The following is a 21000-nucleotide window of genomic DNA, read 5'->3' on the forward strand; positions in this document are numbered from 1 at the left end:
CATGTCCCTGGGGGCGCTCCTCAGTGGGGATATGGTCTTCACTGTGGGTCATGAGGGCCTCAGTCAGGGAGACATGGCTTTGCATGCAGCTCTCGATGACCTAAAACTCACTAGATAGACCAGGCTGGCCTCTATCCTGTAGTGACCCGCCTATCTTGTGTCCTGAGTGCGGGGGGGGGGGGGGGGGGGGGGGGAACAGGCGTGCTAACACACCTGGCCAGTTTTTTAATGCTTATTTAAATGACATGAATGCTACATTTTTAAATTTGAATAGGTAGTTCAGTTTTAATTTCAATGTGTGGGGGCACAGCGTAAGAATCAGTTTTTGCAAAGAAAAACTGTTTCAGTTAGTGAATTTAATAAGTTTTCATTATGGATATTTCAAGTCAAGCTCTAACATTTAACTATTAGAAAAGTACTAAGAAAGCACTGCCTGCGGAGTGAATCAAGAGACAAGCCAACTCCACTGTCTAATATATAACTTTCATGTTAAGTAAAAAAAAAAAAAAAAAAAAAAAAAGAGGTGGTTATTTTATATATGTGAGTTTTCTGAAGTTTACTCTACACTTTGGGAATATAGGGCATAAGGGTGGTTATGATTACTGAAGCAAATAGAAGCATACAATGAGATTCCTTCAGATCTCTCAAATGCAGTTATGAATCGTAGTAAGGTACATAAGCAAAGGTCAGTAAGATTATTTCTGGCTTTGAGTCCTTTCGTTCAGACATTTGAGATACACCACTGAGGCAAACGATGGCGCCTAACGAGGAATGGGAGCCACGCCCGAGTGTTGGTCACTGCGTGCGTTCAACAGTGGCCCACATACGACCCTCTGCCGGAACAGAGACAAAGCAAGCTGAGAGTCTCACCAACGTTCACTGCCATTACAGGATGTGATTTTTCTCTCACTGCCTGCAGGTTGATTCCTGAGCCATTTGATGTCTGCCTCTCGTGCTGACGCTGGGATCGCAAATGTTTCTGCCACTCACCGTGTGTGGCTTGCGTGCTACGCGTTTCAGTGGTGAGTGGGCGAGCACAGCGTACCTTGGTGCTGTTCTCAAAGCAACTCCAGGACTTGGGACTCCTGCAACATTCGGGGCAGCTCAAGAAGAAAAGAAGAAGTTCAAACTAGTCACCAGATCCAAAATTAGCATTTTATTCAGAACGCTGGGGTCAGAGGTGTGTCACTTATGTTCTGGTACACAATTACAGAGGCGAAGCTGTTGTCAGAAGTCTCTCCACTTTAAAAGCTTTTTTCTTTTTCTTTCTTTTTTTTTTTTTTTCTTTTTAAAAAAACAACACACTTATTGGTACCACCAGTGCCAGGCCACCCCTTTTCCTTTCCTTTCCTTTTTAAAATTTTTATTTATTTTTTGGTACAAATTATGTAAAACATTTGTGCTAAGAACTTTTCTCCCTCCCCAAAACAAAACAAAAAAAAAAAGAAAATTAAAAAATTAAAAAAAAATTAAAAATTGAGTATTCTATAACTACAGCTCAACAGTGGAATCAAATGTCACTTTGTTTTGTAAATACTTTACCCATAACGAAAGATATAAACATGCAAAAAACCTGAATCCATAGTCCAAATAATACATACACATGTTCTGAAGCCTCTGAGCTTCTCCACAGACTATGCTGATAAAACATTATGTACACATAACCATTTTTACAGGGAAGTGGAAAAAACACAGGAAATAAAAAAAAAGTGTACATGAATTAAGACCAAAATGTGTCTAACATTCTAGTTTATGAAAAAATTCAATTTTGCTACAAATTGGTGATATGAAAACTCCCTTTATTTGCAACCAGCTGCGTAAGTTTTAAGATTTTAGTGAAAAAAAAAAACAAAAAACTAAAGTCTAAAAGAAGAAGTAATGTACATTTTCCAACCTCACGGTTTTCTCCCCCAAGATAACAAAGTCAGCTCCATGAGTTTCTTTTCTTCTTTGTTTCATTCTGTATTTTAACAAAAGCAAATGCAATGTAACAAAGGCGTGTTGAAGCATACCATGGTTTATCTTTCTGCTCCCTCCACAAAATATTTTCTTTTACTTATCATTTCAGAAATCAGTACCATTAAAGCCTTAAACAGAAAACTAATTCCAATCTGAAAAAGGTACAAAAAGGCACATAAAATCCCAGTGCTCTGTACTGTAAAATTCAAGTGTAGCTGAGCTCAGTGTTTCTCCAAATCGTATTGGATCACTGATATTCCCCGTGAGCCCAAACTGGTTCGCAGCCTACGCCAAAGCCTCCAGCAAGCACGGTGCTAGTAGACTAGAAAGTTAAAGCCTAGCTTCTGTATGCTTTTTTTGTTTTTTTGTTTTTTTTGGGAATATCAGTTGAAATTGTTTGTATTTGTCCAAGAGCCAAGTTCGCCGTGAAGTTCAGTCGTCGCCTCCTCCGTACATGTCGGCGAGCTTCTTGAACCGGGGCCCCCAGTCGTTCAGGTAGTCATAGTCCTGCTCGCCCCCACTACTTGAGGAATTCAGCGAGCTCAGCGAGCCGGCCGTGGAGCCGCTGCCCTCGTAGTCGAAGACCAGGAGGGAGTCATAGGGCGGAGCCGTGGGGTCGTTGTCGGCTGCTTTCAGGCCCTGCCGTGGGGGGACATGAAGAGAGAGAATGAGGAAGGGGTTACGGTTTGGAAAACCTCAGGCACACGTCCAGGGGATTTCCCTGGGTCAAACACTTGTTTCAAATTTCCTTTTGCTCTTTTTTTGTTTTGTTTTGTTTTGTTTTGTTTTTCTTTGAGCACGTAGTAGTTGGGAGTTGGTTGGTGGGCTGGAGAGATGGCTTAGTGGTTGAGCGCTTGCCTCTGAAGCCGAAGGACCCCCGGCTTGAGGCTCGACTCCCCAGGGCCCACGTAAGCCAGATGTGCAGGGTGGTGCATGCAACCTGGAGTTTGTCTGCAGTGGCTGGAGGCTCTGGTGCATCTATTCTCTCTCTCTCTCTCTGTCTTTTTCTCTCTCAAATAAATAAAAGAGGAAGGAAGGAAGGAAGGAAGGAAGGGAGGGAGGGAGGGAGGGAGGGAGGGAGGGAGGAAGGAAGGAAGGAAGGTTGGTTAGGAGAAAGTCAGAGAAAACCAATGCACTTTTCCCTAAGGAGTCCAGCGCCGGGCAGCTATGACAGAAGAAGGGAGGATTAGCTGGAGCATATGTCTGACACGTGGCAGAAAGAAGTGACCACTGGTTAACACAGATTAGAGAGGACCTTCATTAGCACAATTTATGCAGACAGACTAAGAGATTAGAAATATTTCACTGTCACACAAACTATATTGTATCACTGTAACGATGGCAAGACTAGTCTAATAGCTTATTCGGATGCAGGTGAGCAAGACTGTGCTTTCTATAACATCTGACAAATGTGACCACGGGTGGGTGAGACCAGGAGTAATTCGACAGTGGAAAAGGCCACCTGAAATAATACAGGGAGCTCTGAAATCACGTGATACATGGTCCTAACCAGAGTCAAGGTCATGGGGGGTGGTGTTGACAACTCTGGGGCTCATAAGGGACACACGTAAGGCAGAGGAAGCCATGCATACATGAGTGCAAAATGTTTCTTACTTCTCTACCACCTATGGTTTAGTCCAGAAGACAAGGCTGCACTGGTGGACAAACGACAGGTGTTCATAGGGGAAGAAGCCAAGCACCTGACTTGACTTGGAAATGCTATCAAAGGAAGAAAGAACGCAGGCGCAGTGTGACTGCTCACGGTGAGAGTAACTCCTTACATCATGCATGTTACTGATGAACCATGAAACATGCAAGCAGTTGATAAACTGTGGATTACAAAAAAAGTTAGCCTTACTTTCAAAACTAGGTAACTTTTCAAGTTTCCTTACATCATAGAAAAGTCATGATCCAAAAGGTATTGATATGTACATGATATTCATGGCATTGATACTGGGGAAGGATCATGCTAGTCTGATTCTTAAGAATTTTAAAAATAGACAAGTCATTTCTATCACACCCCCAGGGTTCAAAGAACATTGTGGAGGAAGTGACAGGAAGAATATGTGCACTGCTCTCACCGTTAGCCAGAGGGGCTTCTCTATGGAGATGGCGGTAACACCAAAGAGACTAAAAACTCATTAAAGCTGAAAATAAGAGGATAAAAGCCAAATGAGACATTTCTACCATACCCTCCAAGGCTCAGGGAACATGGGGGAAAGGGGTGGAAAGAATGTAAGAGCCACAGGGCTGGAAAGAGTACTTTGGGGCCCTGTCATCCAGACATGAACTGATCCTGGCTGGTGCATTCCTGACCTCATAATGGCTGTCTTTACCCCGCCCGTTCTGAGCCCATCGGCATTTTGATAAGGAGGACAGTGGAGGACAAAAGAAATCACAATAGAGCAAGGACTACTCAGAAAGAGGAGGGTCCTCATTGGAATAGGAGTGTGGAATGGAAGAAAAAATTGGGTAATGGGATGGGAATTATCGTGTGTTTATGCACTAGAGCTCGCCATAGAAATGTAAAAAAATTAACTTAAAACATGAAAATATGTTAAAGTTGCTATTTGTATTCTTAACTCTTGTAAATAGATTTTTTTTATATACTACTAATTTTCTATGTGTGTGGATTAGTTTCTTTTTCGCAAACAAGGTCTAATGTAGCCCAGGCTGGCCTTGAACTTTTATGTAGCTCAAGCTAAGCCTTGAACTCTGATCTCCCTTGCTTCTACCTCCCAAGTAATATCTCATTTAATTTTTGGAGACAAGGCATGAAATCGTCCAGATTGGCCTTAAAACTTGCTATGTAGATGGAGAAGACCTTGACTTTCTGACCTTCCTCCCCCACCTCCTAAGTGCTAAGATTACAGGGGTGCACTTATATGCCCAGTTTGTGTGACGCTCAGGATGGGTTCCTGGGATTTGTACAAGCTCTCTACCAACTCGATCACCTCAGGCATCTACAGCTAACTTGTCATAACGTACTACAAGATGTTTAAGGATTAACCCTGGGTCCTTTGGGAATTTGCTCCGCTCTGTTTAACACCCCACAGTGTACTAGGAAGAGTGCTTATGTTCATGCAATCATTCCCTTCACAGCCCTGTTTCGGACGCTGTTGGGTTTACAGAGGTCCCACTTATCCTCGCTATGTCACAGACTGTCCTCGAGAAATCAGCCCTTCTCATCCATAGGTCTTTATTAAAATGTTTATTAAAATGTTCTTCAATCTTTGAAGTTCACAGAGGAGGAATTTAAAGGCAAAAGCCTAAGGAGCAAGGGCAGGGTTAAGTATGCTGTACCGTGCACTTACGAGATCAGAACTCAGCGGACACCTCAGCTCTCCACAGTATTAGCTGTGAGGCCTCAGCATTGCCTTATGTGCAGCGGCAACTGCAGTAAGATTATCTTGACGACTCCACAGCTCGCCGCAGCCTGGCACATGTAGAACTCAGTGAGGATCAGTTCTGTTTTAGATGACTAATTGTACAGAAAATATTTCTGCTGCCTTGGAATTTGAAAGAAACAAGCTGAAACAATATTTTAAGAAATAAAATAGCAATTGCCAACCTACCATCCAAAGTGCAAGCCAAAAGTTATGTCCTCCTAGCCTGGACTCTCTTACCACCAATCCTACTCATTTATGCACAACGTTTCATCAAATCAGTCACACCATTTCCACCCACAGAAAGATAAATGAAATAAATAAAAACAAGTCTTCAGCAAACCACACCAATACATGAAATGTATATAATTCCGGACAGGACTCTCCTTATCTTATTTTTAGAATAAACCATCAGGCAATTCTGCTGAGGCTGCGAACCATAACCCACAATTTCTCGGAATTCCTAACTGCTTTCTGTGGTTGCCTGGGCTTGGGTCAGTGATCCACTACCAAATTCCACGGAGGAACACACCCGCACCACCACAAGGCCCTCTCAGGAGCCCTGTTTTCTTGCTCCACCCTGCTGGCCGACTGCAGAGACGTGGCTGTTACTAAATTAGACCCACTGTCTGCTCTGTTGGGGTTTACGTTCATGTATCACATTCCCTTTTTGTCCTAAAAAACCTAGCAACTGCAAAGTTAGTCAGTGATTCCTTTAGTGGAGTTCCATGTAAGCTTTGGTATACATATGAGCTTCACCCAAGAACAATATGAGGAGAAAAGATGGCCTGGATATCCATGACCTCACAGTGCCTGACACTACCTACACAAGACCATCATAACAGGAGGAAAAGATCATGACATCAAAATAAAAGAGAGACTGATTGAGATGGGGAGGGGCTATGATGGAGAATTAAATTTCAAAGGGGAAAATGGGGGGAGGGCGGGTATTACCATGGGATATTTTTTATAATCATGGAAAATGTTAATAAAAATTGAGAAAAAAAGAGTTCATCTGCAAAAAAAAATAATAATAACAATAATAATAATCAAGCAGGTTAAGGAAACTTTCTGGTAAGGCAAATGGGTCCCTGAAAACAAGTACTAAAATTTCATTCTGAAGAAATGGTCTGGGAATGTTTGGGACAGTGTTTTGTAGCATGCCTAACACCCTGGCTTGGATCCCCAGCACTTCCTAAACTGGGCACGGTGGCATACACCTGTAATCTGTAACATCAGCACTTGGGAGGTAGAGGCAGGATAATCAAGCGCTCACGGTCACCCTCAGCTACAAAGTGTGTTTCAGGCCAGCCTGGGATACAAGAGACCCAGTCACAGAAGAAGAAATAAATGAAAGTCAATGGCTGGGCTTCAAGTGTGTCTGGAATCACAGGTGGAAAACTGATGATCAGTCAACTGTGCCCAGAGGAATAAATGCCACAGGCTGTCGCTCATTGGTGAGTCAAAGGACTCTTGAACTCTCCCTCACATGTCTAAGTCACATAATTCCAGAACTGCTTAAGAAAAACACAGTGCTGGAGGCAATCTTCTTCCATAACCAGTCTTTATTCTTTTCATTCTGAGACACATGTATTTCAGCATCGGCATTGATCTTTTGACCACCTGGTTGTTTTGAATTTTTCCTTCCTTATCCCTTCCTTTTTTTTTTTTTTTTTTTTCAGTAGGGTTTCACTCTACTTAGGCTGACCTGGAATTTACTATGTAATCTGAGGGTGACCTTGAACTCACTCACAGCAATTTTCCTACCTCTGCCTCCCGAGTGCTGGGATTAAAGGCATGTGCCACCATGCCGGGCTCACCCCTTCCCTTTCTTAAAGTTCCCTCCCCTTCCTTCCAAGAAGTTGTGGCCATAAAATCCGTCAGTGAGTGACGCCTGTGCTAAGGCAGAGCATGATGTCAGGTCTTCAGGTTGAGATTAAAGAAGGACAAGGCCACTGACGCTGTCATGAATTCTTGGTGAAGCCACCTTTCCAGGCAGGAGGATGAGTACTTTACAGTCTCTTCTACTTGGATAGCACTGTTTGTTTGTTTGTTTATTCTCCCAGCAGAGGGTGAGGCGCTTCTGAATGAGGAAGTATATAAATTATTCTTGGTAGTATTTTGGTAATTCTAACGAGATCGTCATCAAGTCCTGGGAAAGTGACAGTGACAGACGTGCAGACGGACGGAGCCGAAGGAATCTGGGACAACAGAACCATCTGGCTCTTCCTTCCGGGATGCCCACATTCTTGGATGAGGATGCCTTGTCACTTGTGTCACGTACTGACATTTAGACTCACACACTAGCCCTGTGGGTTTCCCCAGGTGTGACTCAGCGTACACCAGGTTCGCCGTGTCTGGAGAGCGGGATCTCGAACTCTAAGTGGACTAGCTGGGCGCATTTGTACACTTTCTAAAGTTTGAGGGTGCCTCTGCAAAGTGAAGGCCTTCTTGCTTTCTGGGCGCACACTCCCCTGATGGCAACGACCCATTCTTCAGGGAGGAGCACGCGGAGGAGGGCTGCTGGCCTCCCTCCATCTTTGCACCATTGCTTTGCCTCCGTCCCCCCTGTCCCGCCGCCGCAGAGCCCATGGCTGCGCTCAGCGCTGCTCTACCTCCAGCACTGCCCAGCTTCTTCCGTAAGAACCGTTCTTGTCCCCACCCCGCCACCCCCAGTTCAAGCCTTCCAAGTGCTTTCTATGACCTGCAGCTGCGTTTCCGCCATAAGGAATGGGTCTTCCTGCTCCCCGCCCCTCACAACCCAGGAATATGCAAGATGGCATTTCAACAGTACACAGCAACTTTTCAACAATTACCTTTAAGAAAATTCTGCTTACAACTGATTAAAAGTTTAAATAAATGATAAAGATATGCAGCGGTAGCAGAACTAGAAAGTTTTTGTCTTTCTTTTTTCCACTAATGCCTGATCCTTGAATAATCTGCAAGATAATGTTAAAGCTCTTTAGACAAGCAGGAGTGCATTGATTCGGTGACCCGACACTGTGTGTTAATGAGTGTTTCAGCTATCTCCAACCTCAGCAACCCCAAATGAATAATGCACTATTTTCCCAAATTCAAAAGGGATGTTCTGTACACCAGTGCTATGTAGTTGCATATTAATATCCTCCCAAGTGGAGTCTATAATCTTTCTACTAATGTTTTTCATCTGATCAATAGATAGCACCCATCCATCCATCTCGGCATGCATGTACCCATGCATCCACGACCAATAACCTCATGAAAAGTGTTGCTTCATGCAGGGGTTTTCCTTGCCAACCATGGATGGGCACATTCCTGTGGTCTCTCTGGTCCCTTCTTGTATTACTGTGCTTGGGTTGCTGCCAGCTGAAGTCCCTTTCTGCAAACTTCTCTGCACGCGCATCCTGCCTTCCCGGGCAGGCAGTGCCTGACGTCTGGCCACTGATCCGCAAGGTAGCCTTGTTCTGCTCTTCTAAGCTTACTTTTGTTCTCAGCATCTAATCTGTGTCGCTATCTACTACTCAGAAGAAGCTGGAGTCTAGATCGAAAGTACAAGTGGATATAGAAGTATGCCATGTTTACATTACAGCAGGATTAAGGCAAACATTATTATTCCTTTTATGGGAACTCAATTTACTTAAGATGTGAGTATTTCTTGAAAGGAGAGGAATTTAATTATAATTATTTTATTTTAAATTAAAAAATAATAAAAAGTATTTTACTTATAAATGATTATTTCTCTTTAATAATCATTGATATATTACTAAGAAGCAACGGACTTTACTATGTGACATGCTATTTGACTATATACTATATGATATGCTATGCCCAGTATTTTACATATAAGATCTTATTAAACAATCACTACATGATTCAAAGAAGGCCCCCTTTCATCTCCTTACTACAAATAGAAAAATAGAAAGCCAAAAATGTTATACTTAAGGACCTTGACCTTGTACAACACAATAGTGAGCTGGATGTGAACTCAAATAATGCTAAATTCCTGTATGAGTAGAATGAGGTATTTCAAAGTGGACAAACTAAATATAATTAATAAGAGAAAGACCAGTAATTTAAACTTTACTAGTTATAGGAAATTATTTCAAAAGATCCTTCCAAATACTTTTAAGCGCTCGGAGTCAAAAGTCAGTCTTCTAACAGAAAGCATACTTGATTTCCAATTCTTCTGAGACAAGGAACTATACAGGATTAGCACAGCTACTGGAGGTACACTAATATCCACTGTGGGGCCAAGATTAAATAAATTTATTTCAGCTTATCATCTTCTGAAGGTCATGTTTGAAAACTCAAAATAGAATGAAATTCAGAACCTAAACTTCGCATAACATGTGCTGTGTTTTACTCTACTTGGATGCCTGGAAATAAGTTCACTGTTGAGATTCATGGCAAGGTTCATTCAGTATTTAAACAAACAAACAAGATGTTCTCCAAGCTTCCTTACATGTATGAAAGCACTGCAATTATAATCACCACTGTATTATTCTCCCTGTGAAACATTTGGTCCTGTGTTCAATCAAGGGAGACCTGGAGGTAAGCAGCGTGTGCGTCTGCGCCGTTTTCACAGCAGGTGCCTTCAAATACCCCAAAACTTCACACATACTTGTTTTTGTCTGTCATGTTAGTGACAGACACTGAACAAGTCTCCGGGAGCACCTGTGTTGGAGGAATTCCTATGGTGTTTTTGAAAGCTTCACATCTTCTTGTCCTTGCCCACAGAAACTAGTTATATCCCTGGCACCCTCCTTTGGTTATTTTCTGTGATACCTAACCTCCTATCACTTTCTTTCTTCAGGCCTCTAGTTGTAGAGACATTCCTAGGTTTCTTTTGTTGTTTGTTTGTTTGTTTTTGGTGGGGGGGGTACAGAGTCTCACAGTGAAGGATGACCTTAAACTCTTGCTCATCCAGCCTCTACCTCCAGAGCGCTGGGATTAGAGGTGTGCACTACCACACTCAGTTTATGCACTACTGAGGCTAGAACCCAGGACTTTGTGTACACTAGGCATGAACTTTACCAACTGAATTATCCAGCCCTCTTAGGTATATGTTTTTACTCCAGTATTTTGGCACCCTTTCTCCTCCACACATCTTTATCTTGAAATCACATTTGATTTTATGATTTAATTACAATTTGGGGGGGATGAGTCCATGTGAGACCTTTATATTTATTTATTTGCTAACCCAGGAACTCTCCCACTGCTCCCCAGGAAGAAGCACTGGCTCCCTGGGACACTGAAGGCTTACAGGGGTATGTGTGTGTGGGGGGTGAATGGAAACATGGGTCGTGTTCTGAAAACCAGCCCTAGGTAGAGTGGGTGTTCACTACTGACACCCTACAGTAACAGGGTGGGAAGGGACCAGAGCTGAAGCTGGGAAACCAAGGAAGACCCTGACCCAAGGGGTCTCTTGTGTCTAGCAAGCAAAGCTCTGACACCCTGTTTAGGAATGGGATAGCTTCCCAACAGCCCACTGTAGGTTAAAAATATCATAAGTAAAATGTACTTAATATACCTAACCTACTGAATATCATAGCTTAAGGAGAGATGTAAAGTTTCAACTGAATACTATCATTTCTGCACTATTGTTAACTTGAGTTAACTACACGTTGAAACATCTTAAGTCATGGGCCATCTGTTCAAAGCAGGACACGCAGAGAATCTCAGTCTAAATTACTTTATGGCTACGAATTATGGGAAGTTATGTCATGCCCAGTAGATATTCAGTAGCCACTTGCTGAATGGATGGTCCTTAGCAAATTCAAGAAGACTTGAAAATGTGCTTTGCAGAAAATCCCCAAGTCAGGAATCCACTGTATTCTAGCACTTACAGTCATTGCTCAGAATAAACTTTTTTTTTTTTTTAATCCCAGCCTCAGATGTGTGTGGCTTGTAACCCCAAGAATGAGGTTCTTTCCTTTTTTGTTTTTTTAAAAATTATTTTTCTTTATTTATTTGAAAGAGAGAGAGAGAGAAAGAAAGAGAAATAGGCAGGGAGACAGGATGAATGGGTGCGCCAGAGCCTCCAGCCACTGCAAATGAACTCCAGATGCATGCGTTCCCTTATGCATCTGGCTTACAGAGGTCCTGGGGAATTGAACCCAGGTCCTTTGGCTTTGCAGCCAAGTGCTTTAACCACTAAGCCATTTCTCCAGTCCAAACACATTTTTTTTAATTCATTAGTTTATGTACTCAGCAAAAACAGTCAAGTTGGTACCATTGTTAGCTTCCTCCATGTCCTACCCCCTTCCCCTGACCCCTGCTTGTTGAAGTATATGGGTCAGGCATTGTGGAGATAGCCCACAGTTATGGGTAGGCGGAAATGTCTAGTGTGGATCATGACCCAATGTGTGGCTCTGACATTCTTTTCAAGCCCTCTTCCACAAAATTTTCCTGATCTATGTTGGGTTCATTTTGGGTCTGCTTCAGTGATGAGGTCTTGGGAGCCTCTATGTCTCTGGATATCTGGTTTAGTAGGAGTTGATTGCTCTCTGTGTCAATCTCCTTCACCCTTGTGCTGGTACTAGGTTCACCAAGAAAACAGCACCCTTGCTTGTCCAGCCCAAACATTTTTTATATAAGTAATCAGAAATTGTTTATTGTCTTCAGCCACTTTTTAGACTATGCAACCTAAGATGCTGGCCCTCATCAAATGGTAATGTTAGAGGGGCTGGTAACTGAGTCATGATAACTGGGTACTATTTTATACCTATTCTAGAAAATATAGTCAGTGTAAAAGCAAATCAATGAACACAGATACACATGCTCAGAAGAATGTAGTGGGCACAAGTAGAGTGAAAGGTTCCAGAACTGGCCTCTTTTGCATCTCCATCAAATGCACAGGAGCCCACAGCTTCATGCCCTACAGTTGGCTATGGCAATTTAAGTTCCCCCAAACAAGACCTGAGAGTGTGTTAATCTGCGAGATGCTGACGGTATAAACCAACAGTCCGCACCACGCAAGAACGCACACACGGCCCAGCACGGGGCAGAAGAATTGACAGTCACACTCCACTGGGCTGAGGAGGGTGATAACGGAGGAAGCATCCTGTGTTCTTCCCAGAGATGTCTGCACTGGACTCTCAGAGCTAAGGGTCAGGCTTGCAGACGCTCACAAATGTATGCGTTGGTCTCCTCAAAAGTATGAGGCTTTGGGAGAAGTACACACAATTTTTTAGGGCTGCGGCTCCCAAAGGGGGTGTGGAGAAGGGTGTTGGTGGGAAGCAGGCTGTGAACAGCCTTATAAATTTATTTCATGTTCAATTTATTACCCAAAGAAGAAGAATACCAGGGATGGGACTGAATCTCACAGAACCCTGGCACTTGAGGGACAGGCAGAAGTCCCAATAAGTACTCGTTGAATTACACTCAAGCTAAAATTCTCATGTTCAAAAGAAGCTCAGTTTCTATACCTATACTCAAAAATCCATTACTTCCTGAAACCTAATAACTACAGAAACAATAGAACCGCAATTTCTCAAAATGTTCAAGACTAAATCTGATGCAAAGCTACCGGGAATGTTTACATATACAAAAAAAGACCTAACCCGTGAATAAGTTTCTGCAAAGTTCTCTAAGTACAGGGTGTGTGTGTGTGTGTGTGTGTGTGTGTGTGTGTGTGTGTACATACACACATATCAACTGTAACATCAGGACACATTTTGTAAACAATCTGTTTTTCTTCCTAACTGCTTTTAATTCATGCCTACTACAAATTAACCTATTACTTAAAAGAAGGGAAAAATATGTTCAGAAAGTAGAATATTATTTAGAAACACACAGTAACAGATGGTCACAGAGGTTGATACGTATTCCCGTCTTGTTTCAAAACTCTTTACAAGCTTGTCAGCACATATAAAAACCCAAGGTAGGCTGATGACATTTATGAATTATATAACTACATTCAGAAAGCCCAGGAAATACGAGTTTCATCAGCACACATTTTGTAACATACTCAGACTGATTCCAACTTTGAGATGCCACGGAAATGAACAGAGAACATAACTCCTGGTCTACATTTAGTCACTGTCCACATGTGACACTGCCCTACACCAACAATAAAAAGGCAAAGACAGGGGCCGGAGAGATGGCTTAGCAGTTCAGCGTTTGCCTGTGAAGCCTAAGGATCCCGGTTCTATCCTCCAGGACCCACGTAAGCCAGAAGTACAAGGGGGAGCATGCATCTGGAGTTCATTTGCAATGGCTGGAGGCCCTGGCACACCCATTCTCTCTCTCTGCCTCTTTTTCTCTCTCAAATAAATAAAATATTTTTTAAAGGCAGTCTGGGGCTGGAGAGATGGCTTAGCGGTTAAGTGCTTGCCTGTAAAGGACCCCGTAGCCAGATGCACAAGGTGGTGCATGCGTTTGGAGTTCGTTTGCAGTGGTTGGAAACCCTGGCGCGCCCATTCTCTCAGAGTCTCTCTCTCTCTCTCCCTCCCTCTTTCTCTGTCGCTCTCAAATTAAAAATAAATAAATAAATAAAAGTGCAAAGACAGAACTCCAGGAACACTCCAGCCACAGTCTGAAGCAGTAGCATCACTCGCCTTCAAAACCTCAGCATCACAAGCAACAGAACCCTTGGTCAGCAATGAAATGAAAGAATGAGCCACAGTAATTCTGATGGAAATTACATTGGTTAAGTTCAATGAAAAATTAGTTTCCTCTTATTGAGACTCTTCAAATTCGTCAATGGGGCAAGTATTTAAATACTTACATAATATCGAGTCTAATGCTCTTCCAACTAAGCTCCTGTGATGGCATCATGGGGAGGTACTGACTACTCACCAAATGTGGAATCTCAAAGGGAACAGTGCAGAGACAAGGAAATGGAACTGCGGTGGTTACATTTATCAGCACCAATAGGTGGAATCAGAAGGCACTGTAGACTAGATTTATTACTTGTTGTCTAGGGGAACATCCTCCATGGAGATAGTGTGAGTGATAGTAATACTGTATGATGGATTTCATTCTACAAATGCAATCTATTAATTGGAAACTCTCCGTTGGGTTAATCCAGTCAGCTCAGCTTGTTCTCTGCTTCTGAAGTCATATGCACTCCCACATAAAGGTGAACTTTAAGAAGGTTATTTAATGAACCGTGTTCTAACAGCTGTGTTCCAAACAACTTGTAGCTTACACAGATCTAACCATTAGTAAAAATGCCTGTAAAGAATGTGAGTCTCAGCCGGGCGTGGCGGTGCACGCCTTTAATCCCAGCACTTGGGAGGCAGAGGTAGGAGGACTGCCATGAGTTCAAGGCTACCCAGAGATGACAGAGTTAATTCCAGGTCAGCCTGGACCAGAGTGAGACCCTACCTCGAAAAAAAAAAAAAAAAAAAAGAATGTGAGTCTCTCTGTACCTCGTTAATGAAGTCCCCGATGTCTCCAGGGTGTGGGGCTGCAGATCTGACTGGATACTGGGGTTCAGCATGAATGGGCCTCTCGTCCAGCCGTCGGATGCCCACAGGCTTGATGGCGTCTGGCTCCACGGTGTCGGGCTGCTGGAGTTGGCTCAAGTCATAGTCCTGTTGGAGACAGAATCAGAAATCCACGGCAGATGAACATCAAGATGGAAGTCTGAAGCTTTTGTTTTTAAATACATCCTCGGAATGCATAGCGAGGAGGGGAATTTAACATAATGGAAAAGTTGCCACAAGGAGTTTTTCGTGTTATGATTAAATATTTCTTTCACACAGCTCTGTATTCGGTGTTTTTCATTTCTACAGTCTGTGCTCCATCTGCTTTCGACTGTTCCTCATCAGCTCCCAATGGGAAGCAGCAGTGTGATGAGGTCTCACTACAAAGTGACTAAAAATCCAACTCGATCACACCATGGCAGCACAGAGGCAAAGGGAAACAATTTACAAAGAAAAAAAAAACTCACATAGCCCTGAAAACCACAAAATTAAAGTCTTTAATATTAAAGTGAAATGATCATGAGTTGTTGAGATATTTCAGTTGGTAAAGTGTTGGCCTCATGGGCATGAGGACATGAGGTCCATCCCCATGTTGGACATGGTGGCCAGTACTGAGTAGGAGAGGCAGAGGCAGGAGATTCCACACACATACACACACGCACATGAACACACGACTGCATACACATACACACATGCATTTAAAAAATGACGTGTGCTTATGTTCTTGCTCTGTATGGAAGGCAACAATACATGAAGGTTAAAAGCCAATCTCCTGTCTCTCCCTCCCTCCTATGATCTGGAGCAGGAATCTGCAAATTATGGTCTGTGGGCCAGTCTGACCTTTGGCCCAGTTTCCCTTAAGAATAGCCTTTGCATTTTTCAAAGGGTTCCTTAAAATATCAACAAAGAAGAAGAAGCCACAGGGTCTACATGGCCCACAAAACCCAAGCCCTGTCCTCTTTGGCCCTTTATAGAAACAGTTTGGTCTAGGTGCCGGGCCAGGCGGAGTCTGGCTTCCCCTCAATACAGTCCTGTGGAGGGTCCTGGAAAAACAGTTTGCCCACTTGCAGAGGGGCAGGGCAGAACTGAAGAAAGATCCTCCGAGCACAGGCTGAGCTCTCTGAACTACGTTCAGCTAATGTAACAGTCATCTGGATGGGACAGCATGAGAAAGTGACTATACACTGGAAATGAAGCCAATATTAGGTTTGGGTAGCTATCTTGTCATTTTCAAACCTTGACATTCTAGCAATAAAATGTATTATCTCCAGCTTAACCAAAGTGCCCCTATTCAATATTGACATTTGCAGAAAGTGCTGACTGTCTGGTCCCAGGCTAAGTCTAGCCTACATCTTGTCTACACTCAGCTTAAAACCTTTCTCGGTATGTCTACCATAGGTCTGGATTTGTTCAGCACTCCAACCTTCACCGTGCTGGGCAGGTGCTAGGTTTCTCACATACGTTTGCTCATTTAATTTCTTAACACATTTTATAATTCTCATGATAGAGGCACGGACATTTGAGTTTCGATTAACCCATGTAACTTACCCCCACCCCACTGATATAAGCCATAGAAAGAGACTTGGATTCTGTGATGGTTCATATTGTTCGTCAGATTGACAAGATCTAGAATCACCTGTGAGTGGTTATCTTGATTAGGTTAGTTAAGTTGGTAAGATTGATCTTAATAGTGGGGACCACCATTCCATGGGCGGGGTTCTGGGCCACACAGAAGGAGAGCACTGGCTGAGACAGCATTCCTCCCTTCTTGCCTCCTCTCCACGCTGAATGAGACCAGCTCTGCTACAAGCTCCAGCCGCCATACATACCTCCCCTGCCAGGATGCACTGTAATCTGGAACTACAAGTTGAAATGACCCTTCCTCCCAGAAAGTGCATGTTATCAGGGCCTTTATCCTAGCCATGAGAAGATAATGGACACAGACTCCAAGTGGGTTAGACTCCACAGCCTGACTCTCTCCTCGGTCCATGATAGTGTTTCAAGTTTGAGCTACAAGGATGCATGTAGACAGAGATGAAACAGACAGATAATATGGACAAAGAGGAGAGGGAAGTCAGCCGTGATTCAAATATCACAGGAGACAAATATAGGTCACTAAACTTCAGACTGATCTGGAGTTTCATTAGGCATTTCTCTTAAAAAAAAAAAAAAACCACTTTTTAGTGGGCTGGAGAGATGGCTTAGCGGTTAAGCGCTTGCCTGTGAAGCCTAAGGACCCCGGTTCGAGGCTCGGTTCCCCAGGTCCCACGTTAGCCAGATGCACAAAGGGGCGCACGCGTCTGGAGTTCGTTTGCAGAGGCTGGAAGCCCTGGCGCGCCCGTTCTCTCTCTCTCCCTCTATCTGTCTTTCTCTCTGTGTCTGTCACTCTCAAATAAAAAAATAATTAATTAAAAAAATTTTAGTGACACTTTTTCATACATGTAATAATGCATTTTGATCATACTCCCCTCCCATTACTTTCCTCTCCTCCATTCTTACCCTTTCACTGATCCCTCTCCTTTATTTATTATTTTTAAAATACTTTATCTACTTGAGAGAGACAGAAATAAGGAAAGAGTGAGGAGAGAGGAGGAGAGAGAGAGAATTAACACGTGTATGGTTGTATGCCAAGGTCTCTTGTCACTGCAGTTCAACTCCAGACACAAGTGCCGCTTTGCGTCTGGCTTCATGTGGGATCTGACGGGAACACAATGCATCTGAAAGCAGTTACCCCTGGACGGCATCTCCTCCAGGCCAGCTTTACTGACCCATGCGTGGGGAACATATAACAGCCCCTTGATTTGCAGGTGCCTATGTTTTCTTTTGGAAGCCTGTTCCTACTGTCTCAGAACTGGACAGCAGGCATAATCTTAAGACTCCATTGGTCCTGCCTGGAATCTATGTGGCCAAGCCTATAGAAAGTGCTCAATCACAAAACAAGGCTTGAGTATCATTTCAGAGATATTCACGCCATCTGTCAAAACAGAATCCAATTCGACAACAGTGAGAGTTGTCCACGTTACAGTACACTTCAGCAACTCACAAAGAGAAGAGAGCCTGGGTCCCCCCCCCCCCCCCCCCCCGCGGCCAGAGCACATTTCCCCATAAGGATGGGAACCTGCTAGACCCTTCAGCTAGTGGAATGGTAACATGAGGGGCTAGAGGGAGTGACTTTTGAGTCCCTCGGTGATTTCCTCTGGTCTGTACAAATGAGGGTTGGGAGCACGTGGAAGGGTCCTGCGGTCTCAGGAATGAGCTCTTCTGTTGACGTCCATCTGTGTTAAATGGCAAAAGCCCTGCCCTGGGGGTTCAGTGTTAGACCTTTTGATAATAGCTCACCTTATATGAATTCCCTAAATTATATATGTTTAAATCTCATTATGCTTTACTGCAATACCAAATTATACCATGTAAGATGGGAATTATAATGAGAATTACAGAGACTAAAATGTTCTCTAGGTCTTTTGGTTCATGGCCTGACTTCTGAAGATTGTAAACAACTAAAGAGTCAACATTTATTTGGGTCCTAAATCACTTAGATGAGTGGATCTGAAAACTCTCTTAATTGTCGATCTTTACAAGGTGAGCTTCCCAAAGCAACTTAATTAATTTCCTTTCCAAATGAAAGCCAAGGAAAAATCTCACTTCAGCTCACGTGGGGGATCTGTGTTACTTGACAAAGATCATTAAAAGTAGGCACAGAATTAGTGTTTTAGAGTACTAATGCTGCAAATAACTTAACTTTTTATTTTCTCTGTGTCTTAAAATGTTTTAAGGGCGATTTAATTGTGAAAGTTAGTAGGAGGTTAATAGCAGGTTCTTGTTTTGGTTGTTAAAATCCTATTGACTTGCAATGATTTATAATTTATTCATGTGATAACAGCACACATGTACCTTAGGGCATTGGGCTTCATAAATAAAATAAAATAAATAAAATAAGGCATTAGAATTAAATTGGAATCCCTGAATCCTAGGCCAGTATTTCAGGATAGTTAATAGCATGTACAGTACCCAGAATTGCCGCCTGTTTCAGGGAGCAGTAAGGACATTAATTTACCATTCTAAAGAGATGGGGGAATCACCCGCTAGGCACCAAATGCCATCTGAAGCCCTAAGAAGGTGAAAGGAAAATATCAGCCTTCATCCCGTCACCTGTGAGGACTCCTGTTAGGAGCCTCCACCTGTGGCACTGCAGATGGTCCATGCAGAAACCCTTCCAAAACGTGTCACTATTCCCATCTAGAGATTACCTCAACCCACAGAGGTTAAAGATTTTACCAAAGTCTCAGACCAATTAAGATGGTCTTAACTCAAGAGTTGAGCAGGGCAGGGACAGTCATTAAAGGCACTCACTGCCCAATCCTGCTGACCCTGGATCATATTCCCAGCATCCACATAAAATCAGATGCCAGGTGTGGTGCACGCGTCTGTAATCCCAAATCATCTACGGCAGTGGGCAGCAGAGTCAGGAGAATCCCAGGGCTTGCGGGATAACTAGTCTGGCCCTCCTGGTGGCAAAACAAGAGACGCTGGCTCAAGCAAGGTAGAAAGAAAGGACCAACAAGCATCCCAAGGTTGTCCTCTGACCCCCACCACACACACACCCCAGCGAAGCAGTTCAAAGGCTAAAATGGAGGCCACTTGAGCAAAGTGAAGTAAACGCATGTCACCTGGCTTGCTGAGGTGGAAAGCCATGGGGGTTTTAAGAGCTGGAAAGGAGAAATCAAGGTGACGAGGGCTTAGGAAGGTAGGCATTTGTCCAGGATATTGTTTATGTAGCAACAATGATGGTCCAAGGTCCAACAAGGTCCATGGAGGAGCATTGATTTTTTTTTTTTTTTTTGGTCCGAGGGAGGGTCTCACTCTAGTCCAGGCTGACCTGGGATTCACTATGGAGTCTCAGGGTGGCCTCAAACACACTGCGATCTTCCTACCTCTGCCTCCCAAGTGCTGGGATTAAAGGTGTGCGCCACCACACCCAGCTTATTATTATTATTATTTTTTAACCAGTCTCTTTAATAGCTAATCTCCACTGTCACCTTGATCAGATCAAGTAGGAGGCATGCCTCCTGTGCAGACCTTTCCCCAGAGTGAGGGGTCCTGATGGCAGCCTAAAAGAAGAGGTTTTAGTGACAAGGGGTCCTTTTCTGTCTGGCTGCCTTGTTTCTTGCTGGTGAATATATCTACCCTGTTGCTGCCATCCTCCCTGACACAGGAGCCCAGCTTCTTTGGCCTTCCAAGGTGGGCGGAAAACCTCCAGGAATGCTCCAGGCATTCGGTGTTTACTGTGACCAAGAAGGTCCTGGGTTCCCGGCCTCTGCAGTCTGTGAGCAGCTCATATTGCCTCGCCTGATCTAATACCTTCTTTTTGTAATGCATATTCCTGCTCTCTTAGTGCCCTTCTGGAGAACCCCTAATGCATCCCCACTGACTAGACCCCGGGAAGACCCTGGGGTTCTGCTCTCCCCTAGGCGGAGTGTGGTACCAGTGGAAGCAATTCCTTTTATAGCAGCTAAGGCAAGTTGTTTTGGGACGGCGATGCACACAAGGTTACTTTAAATGTTTCAAACTCCCTGACTGTGAGAAACACAATGCCAATATCAAAGAAAATCAACGGAATTTCCAATGAAGATAGCTGTATCTGGAAAAGAAAAACAAAAGAACAGACTATGGCATAGGCAGAGAACTCTTCAGATAGAGGAAGAAGGCAGAAGAACAGAGCATGGCTCTCCCTGCCCAGCATCCCCCCCCCCGCAATCCTGGAATTAAAATAACTGAATACAGTCGCGATAAGATGTTAACACCTTACCATGAAACTGATGTCAAATACCCTAGCCGGCGAAATGGTAGCAGTCTACACAGGTGATACGGTGTGAAGAACTAAGTTCTATGGATTATTAAAGTCCCCACACCTAAAAGGCTGGCTAAAAGCTTTCCTGGATTGAATCATAAACTTACTAGAGATAAAATAATACTAATACTAACTTGCAGATTTAAAGTATACCGTCTCCAACTCCATATGTGCTGGAATCTGAAGGACTAGCCGGCGTGGCCCTTCCCAGAGAGCGGAGATTGCTGGAAGGCAGTGAGTCCTCGCTCCTGCTTCCTTGGCAGGCCGGGCGCTGCTCTTCACAGCCGCTTTTCAAAGGCCTTCTGTTCGCAGAAGTCTGCATGAGCCTGGGGTTCTTCCCTGGGTGCACAAGCCAGGCTTTTGTTCCAGAAACTGGCACTGGTGAAGTTTTATC

The 21000-nt window shown here is 43.6% G+C and overlaps 1 protein-coding gene across 1 annotated transcript in view; it reads right to left on the reverse strand.

Annotated features, from left to right (window-relative positions):
* Positions 1-1141: 1141 nt before the first annotated feature.
* Positions 1142-21000, reverse strand: part of Cdh2 (cadherin 2) — a 239467-nt gene continuing 219608 nt past the window's right edge. Inside the window, exons 15-16 of the mRNA XM_004654849.3 lie at positions 14699-14863; positions 1142-2598 (exon numbers count right to left, since the gene is read on the reverse strand). Of these exons, the coding sequence (XP_004654906.1) occupies positions 2392-2598; positions 14699-14863 (372 nt within the window). The 3' untranslated portion in view covers positions 1142-2391. The remainder of the gene's footprint in view (positions 2599-14698; positions 14864-21000) is intronic.

The sequence above is a fragment of the Jaculus jaculus genome, chromosome 15 (assembly GCF_020740685.1).
Source record: "Jaculus jaculus isolate mJacJac1 chromosome 15, mJacJac1.mat.Y.cur, whole genome shotgun sequence".
In the NCBI taxonomy this organism is placed as follows: Eukaryota; Metazoa; Chordata; class Mammalia; order Rodentia; family Dipodidae; genus Jaculus; species Jaculus jaculus.